Below are 11,506 nucleotides of genomic sequence, written 5' to 3'. Positions count from 1 at the left end.
CATAGCCCCCTCCATTATGCTATATTTACGGTAGTGTGTGGTGTTTTGCGTGGGGTATGCGTGCGTCTGTGCGTGTGAGGGGTATAGGTTATATGGCCACTAAGCTTTGACGCTATAATGAGAAAGAACCAAAACGGATTTTAAACATGAACCGACTAATGTCGGAAGAATTGCTCTCAAAAGACAGGCGGGTAGAAAAACATTTGACCCCGTCGGGATTCGAACCACTGATCTCCCGATCCTTAACCTGATGCACTGACTTCTCGACTATCAGGCCCATGTTTTTGCTTTACTGCAACCGACTTTATATTAGCAACAACCTTTTCTTCTGAGTGAGAGAAATAGAGATCACTCAAAAATGAAAAGTGCAAAATGGTCAAGCAAAAAATTTGCATAAAAAGACCAACACGTTTACAATAATTGCTATGAACTTCGTTCAAGAGCAATTAAAAACATGGTTTTATTCTGTCTCGTCCCTTCAGCTTAGTGGACGTAAAATGCAGCTTCTACATTCTGCACAGTAATCTGCCATAAATGGCACTGTTTTTTGGAAGCAGAGAAAATAGCTGGCAGATTGTAAGAACATAGCCCCGATAGCTTCGTAGACTTGCAGTCTCTAAAAGATAAAGAACAGAGCAATAAAGAAAAATTTTTCTTCTGGTTTAATAAATGCGGAGATTATAACTTATTGCTGCCTCTATTAGCTGCTCTCCGATAAACATCAATTAGAGTGACATACACTCAGGTGAAATTAGCTCCTTCAATTCAGCAAAGTCATTTTTGATAGAGCGGAAAGTTATTATTGAGGCCGTAAGTTACGTGTGATTAAAACCTTAATCACGCAAATGAGCAAAACTCGCACCAATAAGAGTGACAAAATATGTCACTCACGTAATTCAGTTGAAACTGCATGAGAAGAAAAGAATCAAAGCCAATTAAAAGTGATCGCGACCTCAAAAGGCCGTAAAATTCGAAATAAAAACTTAGCAGAACAACTACTGAAATCCATAAAATTAAGTAAACTAATGACTTGAACAAAAACAGTTTTCCAGCAACAATTTGACAGTCAACAAATCAACCGAAAAAAGCGAAAGAAACTGTCTATAGCGTACACACTACAGCATTGCCAAAAATCAATTAGAGACACGGTAATAACTGTACAAAAAGCAGAATAAACTGACGGAAGTCAGAATCTTTTTGAAAATAGTGTCCTCAATTGAAGAAAAACTCGTAACTACATACTAAAATCCTTAAACACAACGCACCATGCAACTTTAGAAGCCATACGATGACCTACAACATTTCAGTAACAAAGGGTATCAAAGTCAACAAATTCAACAGCAAAAACTGCAGCCGAAAAATTTACCAAAAGTACTCCGAACAAGAGGGCCTTTGATATTTAACATTGAGACAAAATAACGACACCACAAAAAATCAACAATAACGGGCAGAGCTGAAAAAATCAAAGTTTGGTTGGAAACAAGTTGCAGAGTCATAAAAATCATTGCTATCAACACAATTCAATAAAATAAGTTTATTTATGACTCATTTTCAACCCATCGAACTTGTCATGAATGGGACCAATTGTTTGGCGAAAAATGAACAAGCACAAGCACAACTCAAAAATTCGCTAAAGCTAATTGTAAAGGAGTAGCGAGAAAACATGAAAATCAATAACCTACAACTTGAATTGTAGCACATTGGGACTGAAAATAGCCGCCGTTGACGCACATTGGGACTGAAACAGAAAAAAAATAAGCTGAGAATTAGCTGCTCTAAGATCGATTCAAGCAATACCAAATTTAGGCACAATTAGAAAACCAGCAACCAAAAGAAAAAAACCAAGTGCCACTAAACATAACCCGAAAATTCGTTCAAGTGCCAATTTCTCTCTAATTCACAGGTAGTTTACACCGTAAACATACCGGCTCTTTCACTTCTTTACTACTTCAGAGTGACAGAAATGAACGCTCTATTTTGACCTCTAGTAGTCCTTACAGAGGAAAAAATGTGAACAGAACGACAGCGCACCAAAATAATCCAAATCACTTGGATTGTGAAAACCAAGACAATAATAGAAAGCTAAAAAGGCAATAATAGACAGCTAAAAAGGCCTTGAGATAATGAAAACAGAACGAAAATTTTTTTATTAATTGCACCTTTAATTGCTGAGATGTTGTATTTTGATTGAGAATGTGTAAAATTTATTGCGGTTTCCATTAAATGCCCCTCAGATAACATTTAATTACAGTGATATACCATCAGTGGACCTTATTTCCCTCAATTAAAGTAAATAAGCCTCTCCGTCACTCAAAGCAAGCAAAAGACTCGCTCCACTAATAGTGAAAATGACGTCACGCACGCAATTCAGTCGAAATTGCAGAATGAATGAACAGAAAGTTATCGCGACGTCATATGGTCGTAAAAAAAACTTGAAGACGAAAAAACCAAAAGCAGGCCAATAACATCTCTCGCTATCCCTTTGAGGCTATTAATAATTACCTGGACATACTGGATATCTGCATCAGGAAAATTAAGTGCTTATAAATAGCTTTTCCTAAAAAGCGATTATTAGAAACATAAACGACTAACGCAGGGCGAATTACTCTGAAAAAAACTGGCGCGCGGTTGGTTTTATCAGTAGCTAGCTGAGACTTAGACTTAATTGAGGGTTGTAGGAGTTTACACAGAGGTGATGAGCGGGTGTGGGGGATATAGTGCGGGGTCACGGGTTGAATGAGGTGGAGGGGAGATGATGATGTGTTGTTGTTTGGGGGGGGGGGGGGGTTAGTGGAGGGACACACTCTGAAAACCGCCCTTCTTACCATGAATTTATGTCTCAAAAACATTTTGCGTGAATCGTATACTTAGAGACTAGTGAGCAGTAAGGCTCTAAGAGTACTTGATGTACTCCAGGCTCTAGCCGTTTATCCCATTTTGGTGGAAAAAAAGTCAACAGGTCGACGAAAAAACGACCAGATGAAAAGTTGGTAGTCCGAAAAATCGCAAGAGACCAGCAGGACTAATAAAATTGCTACCAACTTCCTTTGAGAGCATTTTAAAATAAAGCTTTGAAGAACTTTCAACTAAGATTAAAAAATTGTTAAGGATCAAACCTGCATTGCATTTAAAAATTGAAGAACAAATCTTAAATATTAATACCAGCTAAGTATAAAATTTGATAACCCGCTGCAATATGAGTTTTCCAGCCTTGATCGTTTGCATCATTTACCGCAACGCATTTACATTGATTGCTGTCAATTGGAAGCAATGCAACAAGAAGCAAAAACAATGCAAAACAATTAAAAACACCTTCCGGAAATGAATAATGAATTATTACCCCACCAACATTAGTTGTGGTCAAACTATTGCCGTAGGACAGGCAATGCTTTTTGGAGCTTAGACTGACTGGGTGGGGGCAGAACGGGGGGCAATAGGAGGTCGCGGCATAAGTGTGGAGAGTCGAAGCCACCAATAATTGACCTTTAAAACCGTGAATTTACGCCTATAGAGCAGAATTCGGCGTGGAAGAGGAAGCAGGGGGGGGGGGGGGGTTGTGGAGAGAGGTCTAGAGATTTGCTCAGCAACTTAATGCCCTCGGTCTTGTTCAGCTTAATCCCAGAAGACAAAAATCACGCAAATTCGATGGTCAGACGAAAACAAATGAGACAAAATTTTGTAGTATGAATAACCACGTAAAAAATACAACAGGGCTAACTTCTTTTGAGAGCAACTAAAAACCAAAATCATGTTCTGATTTTAAAAAAAACGCCCCACGAATGATTTCTTGAGCAGAGCACATTAGAAAATTGAGTTGAGGCCACTCATTTCAGTCAGAATTCGCTTTTTTACCGAATCATTTGATCACCAGGGCATCACAAAAGCACAAAGTTTAGCAAGTTCCGAATACATAGAATTATCTCACTCGCTTTTCCCGAATAAGATAGCCGGCAGATTGCCGGCAAATAGCCGCGATAGACGCATGTGGCCTACCATGAATTGAAACAACTAAAGAAATAAGATAGGCAGATTGACCAAAAGTCCTTTAGTGGACCACTGGATTTTTTGGGTTAGATTCGGACTGTCATTTTCATGAGACACAATTGCTCTACAAGTAAAAAGCCCTAATGGAGCTTTTTCAAAATTAATATTCGATATTAAAACTCTATTGCTCAGGAATAAGGGCATATAAGTTTGGCATTACTTAGATGCACACTATTGACCTTCAATTAGTAAATGTTCATAAAAGTTGAAGTTCCATAAGTGAGTTCAGAAGTCATTTTTTGAGTGAGGTAAAACACGCAATTGACCTAAAAGCAGAAATGACGTCACCAACACATATTTTAACTGCAAAGCAGTAGATGTCACTGAACTCATTGAAAAAGTCAATTCCAAGAAGTCAGGGTAAGACGAAACAAAAACCTGTTAGATGATTAAAAAAATTAGGAGCGCAATAATAGCCGCTTGGAATTGCTGACGCGGCTATTAATAACTGTATTAAATTTTAAACTTCAGATCACGTGATACTAACCTTGAACTGAAAAAATAAAATATAGCCGACTAACGTTGGGCGAATTGCTCTCAGACGACGAAGAGCGGTTGGCTTCGGTAGTAGCCAGCTGGGGCTTAGGGATGCTAGCATTGCAGGGTGGGTGTGCGTGGATGGGGGGAGGGGTGTCAAGCGAAAGGGGGGTAGGGTTGAGAGGGCTAGACGAGGGGAGGGGTTCAAATCGCCAGGTGGAGGAGGGGTGATTGAGAGGGGGGAGGGTCAAACTTTTAAGATTAAGAACAACCCTTCACAGCATTAAAATGTCTCCCAAAAAACAGTTTTCGAGTTTGGGTCAATCACATACTGGAGACTAGTCAGGCGTAAAGCTCTAAAAGAGCTGCTTAGCCATTTAACGCCCTCTGGGCTTTACTTGTTTATCCGTTTTTGAGGACAAGTTGAATGGTTCAGACGAAAAATCGCATAAAAAACCACAGGACTAAGATAACTGCTCTCAACTTTGTTTGAGAGCAATTAGCAAATATTTCTAGAGTTTGAGTGAGCTACCAGATTGCAAAACAATTTTGTAGATAAAAACATTTTCTATTCAAGTTTTGCAAAAGGTATGTATAAAAGACACTCTACAAAGTGAAAATGGATGGAAAAAATTATCTCTATTCAACAAATCAGTTCTACAGCAAAATACTTTGCAAAACTGCTGTCGCCAGGGGAAGGGAGAACAAAGTCATTTAATTTGAAGCATTTCAAGGGGCAATAAAAAAAACATACGCTGCTTCCATACGACTTACCAAACCGTTAAAAGTGGAACAAACTGTACAAAAAGGCATTTGAAAACGAGAAATGTTGTTCACCTGCCACGATGAAAACGGATCTCAAGTTATATATATTTAGTTAGTTACCTCCGGCTGTTGCGTGACATGACAGCTCATTCTGACTGCACAAGCTAGAGAGTCTGGGTGACAAACGACACTATTGAGAGACCACAATGACTCATCGTCGTCCTCCTCCTCCTCTTCGCACATTCCTTCCAATCTCTCATGGTCGGAGTTCTCATTTTGTGGAGAGGTTGTATTGCGCACACTAGGATCCAGTTCTGAGGTGAAATAGGTCGAGGAAAGGTGTTTGGAGGGAATGAGAGATGAAGGGGGTAGTATCTCAATTTGATTAGCAAGCGTTCTCCTCTCATTGACTTGACTTTCTGTTGAGTCGTAAGAATTGTCGTATGCTTCTTCTTCTTCTGCTCTAGGTGTGCGTTGAATGACAAATGGTCCACGTTCGCTTCTCTCTTCTCTTGACCCTGCACAAAGCGCAACCCTGTTGTTATCAATAAGATCTATATTTCCATCTTGCATACAGAGACAAGTGTCATTGGAGCGATGTTTGGCAAATTCTTCTGTTGTTTTCTGCTCTTACTTTCAACTTAATTGACCGCTTCCAGCTTCAATTTAAGGTCTTTATTTCACTGTCAAAAAGCATGTTCTCCAAAAAAAAATTTAGTTTTCCCATTTTCAAGGAACTGGCAATAACCTTTTGAATACAGGAACCTATTGTTATTGTACTGTTACAAGAAAATCATGAGCACGGACGCGGCTATTTTAATTATTAAATTTTTGTTACAGAAATATGGCAATTAAAACTCTCCCCTTTAAGGGTAGTCCGTAATCTCGGGGCACGGCTACGTCAACTCTTATAAGCACGTTTAAATTCTAGCAGAAAAAAGACAATCTCCCGTGAAGAGATATCCAAGATTTAGATAATTTGAGAGAAATGAGAAAAAAAACCACTCATGGCCAGTTCAAAGACACTGCGAACAATAAGGTTGTGAAAAATAATGATTTTGTCGCTTTTAACATAGTGTGAAAAACAAACAAAGTTGCTATCTCTAACCTGAGCTCTGGTACAACGGCGGTTTAAGTATGATGGTTGGCTGTTGTCTCATCAGCTCATCCACGTCCAAATTGTGAACAATAACGAGGTGTCCATTAGTGGTCGAAACTATTAACTTCAGACCAGTTCCCTCATTTGGGTCTTGTACCGAGTATCCACTTCGCTGATTAAGACTGTCCTCTTCGTATAACTTAGGAGTGAGTGTCATTCTGCTGAGAGGGTTCACTTTCATCAGCAGATAGCTGCGCCCAGCGTCACTAAAAAACATCAGATGTTTGCAGAGAAAGATTGTACCATTTTACCGAACTATTTACAGGTTGGGGCCATCTTCGCTAAATTAAAATTGAACAAAATTCATTTAATTAATCTCAAGGCTATAGCAGACATGCACGGAGCAAAATTAGCACTTAACTGAGGCTGTCAGATCGGTTTTGGAAGCGATTTAAGTTGAGACGTTTGACGTGATGAATTAGGACGCTCCGACCAACAGTAACAACACCGTCATTTTCGCTGCGACAAAAATCACTAACACCCATGTTTTTTAAGGAAAAGATCGCAGTACAAGAAAGAAATCCTTGCAGAAAAAAATAATACAAAAACTTCCCATTGAAATAAGGGTAAAAATGATAAGGGTAAGAGTTTCTTGGCAATCTTTAGATAAATGTTAAAATAGCATTACAGCATTTTGAACTTATTACAGCATTTTAAACTTATTACAGCATTTTAAACTTATTACAGCATTTTAAACTTATTACAGCATTTTAAACTTATTCCACCTGAAGGAAATATTGGACGCACTAAAGTTATTTTTATGCTGGAGCACGCAGCTGGAGTATTTGCTAATATATGTTTTCACAGGGAGATATTTTCCAATGGTGATAGAGATAAATTTACCTCTTGAAAGAATTTGAACAAATTTTTGAAAGTTAAATCAAAATTGAACATAATTCTTAAATGAACCTCAAGACTAACACAGATAAGCTGAGATTTTATGAATTATTTGGCCTGACAAAAATGGGTTATACAAGGTTTGAAAATATATTTTTTAATTTTTTTATTGTTGAATAAAATTGAACGGCAACAGTAGTTGAACAGCAACAACTTCTTTTGCAACAAAGTAACTAGTCCTAGGTTTTCACGAAAAAGAAGGCAAACTATTGATGACAGAGGTTGAACAGATATCGGTACCCGACAATAGATCGAAAGGACAATAGATCAAAAGCAATAAACTAGGACAGTAGATCGAAAATTAAACTTTATTCTTGTAGGCTGTGATTAAGCTCTAGTTGCGAGTTTAAACATGCATTTGCCATGCCTCGCGAGCCGTGGCCATGCCTTAGTGGCCTCGGGGATTTGATATGAATCTATCACAACCGAGCATATTACCAAGACCGAACATGCTATTCACTGTACTATAATTGAGCGCTTAAATTACTTTGGATAATTGTTCAGACCCCTTTCAGAAAGAGTGGGCGGAACTATATGCTCACCTGTTTTTTTTTGTTCAGTCAATTTTCGATATATTTATCATAGATAAATTTTCATCATATTCAACATTTCTGTGATTCAGTAGCCAGATTTGTATTTGAATTTTACGGTTTTTTAGAACGATACTTTTTCACGTGCGGTCATTTGACTTGATTCTGCTTTTTCTCGTTACTTTCCAGCAAAGTATACTAACCAAGTTTCATGTGTTTTAATGGTGAATAGAAGTGAATAGACACTTGTTTCAATTGGCCTGTTTAAAAAGTTAGCCCTGTTTTGTTCTTTATCTTACTGAATCTCAACACTGTCCGAATCTCATTGAAGTTCTAACGAAGTATAAAGGAACATAATAACCTTTTCAGACTTTGATTTTCTAAGTTGCGGCTATAATAGTTTTTTTTCTGTATAATTTAGTCTGTATAACTAATTGCAGCTTCTATTAATTGCTGTCGAATAACTTTCAATTGGAGTGGCAAACTCAGTTGACATTGAATTAAGTAAATACAAGTCATTTTGATAGCGAGGAAAGTCATTATGAGAAGATAAGTAACGTGTGACCAAGAATTTAATCATCCAAATGAACAAAAACCCGCTTCAAAAAGTGAAAAAACAGGCCATTCACGCGATTCAGTCGAAATTGCATAAGAATGAACAGAACAAGGATTTGAAGAAAACGCGACGTCATATGGTCGTAACAAAAATATTGACAAAAAATAAAGCTGAAAATTTAAAAATAGACTAGGAACCTTCAGGTCTGCACAAACAATACTCTAATTGCAGCCAAAACCACTACCTGTTGTCAGAAAACCATCATTATTTACCTCATCTGTCAAATCTTAGTATAAAAATTTAAATCTCTGTCGTAACAAAATTTCAGCATTGGCATCATTGAAGCAAGCAAATAAATTAAACGTCCTCTAGAAAGAACAAAATATCTAAATCTTCAGAACAAATTATACAAAAAAACTGTAGAATCTTGATCCCGCAAAATTTTTGTATTATTAGAATTACATCTGTCAACGTTGAGAAACATCAAAATTTTTAAGATTGACAGTTCAGCTAAGAAACTGACACCTTAAAACTCACGAAACAATAGGTCTTAAAAATCCAGAGATCTGCAACCCAAAAGACATCTTGGGAAAGGCAGATAACATTCTTTGACAGAAATTGAATTGGTTTGAGAAAAATTAAATTTAGGTTTCACGGAAAAAATTTAGCTCTTATGTTGGAAATATCTTCGTTCATAATTACTTCAAACTTTTTTAAAATTCAAATTTATCGATAATCTGACGAAAAACATCTCAAAGTAAATCGCTTATTAGAAAACCTATACCTAAAAGATTTCAAAAACAAATACCAGTCAATTCAGTTTAAAATATTGGCTTGAGAATCCTGAGTAATTTCAAAAAAATTCCAGAGCTGCATATAGTTATTTCAAATCAATTGAAAACAAAAACTGAAAATCAAAGGGAACAAAGTTAACATTTATACAGTTTTTAACAACACATAAATGCACAGTAAATAGAACCATAGGTACAAACTCAGGATAGATATTTGCAAGAAAAAACCAAATGCTCGAATGTGCAGGTTAAGGATAATTGAACAAAAAATGCACCCGAAAAAAAATGATATTTGAAACAGAGTCGGCAAACTGCCGGGACGCAGCCGCCGTTGGCTCAACTGACCAATGTTGGGATTGAAACCGTTAGAAGAAATTAAAATCGACAACCTAATTCTTTTGTAGGTGTCAGCAGTTTTATTACAGTAGATAAATAGTGTGAAATCGCCCTTTAAATTGGACAGAAATAAGCTTAATAGAACACCAGTTAGCAGTGTACTCCAGGGAACTTTGATAACTTAACGCGCTAAGTCTTCGAACATTAAGTCTTAGTGCTCGAGCTTTCTTGGTTTATCCCGTTTCATAAAAATACACTTTTTATTCCATGAAGGTATTTATGTAAAAAGGCTGTAGAAAAACAAGTGCATATCATTAACAATGCATTTGAGATCAACTAAAATTAGCCATCCTCCTGTCCTAATAAAACAGAACTCAAATATTGAAAAAAATGAAATATTGTTAAACCAGAATATAGGAAACAAATTGACATTGAATTTCAAACACTTGACACCAGAAAGTAATTCAATCAATAATAACACAAAATTGAGCTCCCTTTCGGTTCACAGAAAGCCCTATCAAGCCAAAACACAAAGAAAGAACTCAGAATAATGGGACAAAACCAAAAAAATTGGATTGAGGTAAAATTTCAAAGCAAAAACCCTCACGTCAAAACACAGGAACTCATGCAAGAATTATTGAAGGGACGTTTCCAAAAACAAAGACAAAACAATCGATTAGAGAAATATGGGTCGATTTTGCACTTGACCCTATATTAGGCTCGCAAAACATTGTAAAATCAATTTTAGAGGCTTACATGCAGTCCAGCATGAATTAAAAAACACTTCTACCAAAAACAAACTACAAGAAAAAAGAATGATCCAAAAAGGGTTATCTGTATACTCCATTATCTAAAATACTCTTTAAATTCATGCACTCCACGCAGCGCAAGAACGAAAAAAAAATACACTCAGGAATAGTTAAATCACGTGGGAATTTTATTCAATTCACGTTTAGATCAAAACAATAGTATTTTTGGAAAAAACATCCGGAAGAATTCCGAAAGTGACTCGAAGCGTCGGATCTTCGATTGCAATACAATAACTGCAGCTGATATATTTTTTGGGTAGGAAAATTGTTATTTTCTGCCTCAACGAAGCTAAGTAAAATATTTGGTTAAGGAGCTCCTTTTGTAACGAAAAATTTCAACATTTAAGGAAACAAAAATAATTACGACGTCACTCAGAAACCACATAAGAAATACGCACAAACCATTTCAAATCTTTGAAAGAGACAGAGACACCTCACTGTGAAACCTTGAAACTGCAAAATTTGTATAATTAGAAAGATTTGTTGACGCTGATCAATAGCTAAAACGTTCAAAACAGGCAAAAACTGCCAAAGATAAAAAACATGCAAACAAGCAAAAATAGGCAAGATAAAAAACTGTCCCGGCTTAATGTTATTATTATTTTTTATTATTGTTTTAAGCACCATTTAAAATCTCAACAATGCAGTAAAATAAAAAAAAGATAAGTTTTGGGTTTTTTTTTGAATGAATAAAATTTCAGATGGTGTAAGTTTCATATCAAATGAGAGTTTATTCTACTCAGCAGCGACAGCATGCGAGAACGAACATCTTCCAAAATTAGACCGAAATTGTAAAAATATTGAGAACTTGTAACCATCGTGTTTTGTTTCATTCGTTCAGATAAATATAGTGGGAGTTTCCTAGGCTGATGTACAAATCGATGCGCATACAATAGGATCTCACAATGCGTTGTCTAATTGCCAACCAGTGTAGCTGCTTCAATTACGACGAGGTTGGCGTTGAAAGTGACAATTGAAAAATCAAAAGCGTGGCAGAGTTCATTATTCGAAGTTTTGCTAATAAAACGTTTGGCAGACCATAATAAAGAGAATTACAGTAGTCAACACTTGATAACACTAAAACTCCAATTAACCCAATTAGGATTGATGTTTTAACTTCACGAATTGACCACACTTTACGG

General features: G+C 36.6%; 2 protein-coding genes across 3 annotated transcripts in view; both read right to left on the bottom strand.

Annotated features, from left to right (window-relative positions):
• Positions 1 to 11,506, bottom strand: part of LOC142335294 (DDB1- and CUL4-associated factor 10-like) — a 65,767-nt gene that overhangs the window by 39,146 nt on the left and 15,115 nt on the right. Inside the window, exons 4-5 of the mRNA XM_075383737.1 lie at positions 6,395 to 6,651; positions 5,407 to 5,804 (exon numbers count right to left, since the gene is read on the bottom strand). Of these exons, the coding sequence (XP_075239852.1) occupies positions 5,407 to 5,804; positions 6,395 to 6,651 (655 nt within the window). The remainder of the gene's footprint in view (positions 1 to 5,406; positions 5,805 to 6,394; positions 6,652 to 11,506) is intronic.
• LOC142335302 (putative protein-lysine deacylase ABHD14B) overlaps positions 1 to 11,506 on the bottom strand; it is a 568,842-nt gene that overhangs the window by 549,089 nt on the left and 8,247 nt on the right. The gene's annotated exons all lie outside the window — the stretch shown is intronic.

Source organism: Convolutriloba macropyga, chromosome 1 (assembly GCF_964194025.1).
Source record: "Convolutriloba macropyga chromosome 1, txConMacr16.3, whole genome shotgun sequence".
NCBI lineage: Eukaryota > Metazoa > Xenacoelomorpha > Acoela > Convolutidae > Convolutriloba > Convolutriloba macropyga.
The sequence above is the reverse complement of the archived record's forward strand: the minus strand, read 5'-3'. Positions and strand labels throughout refer to the sequence as shown.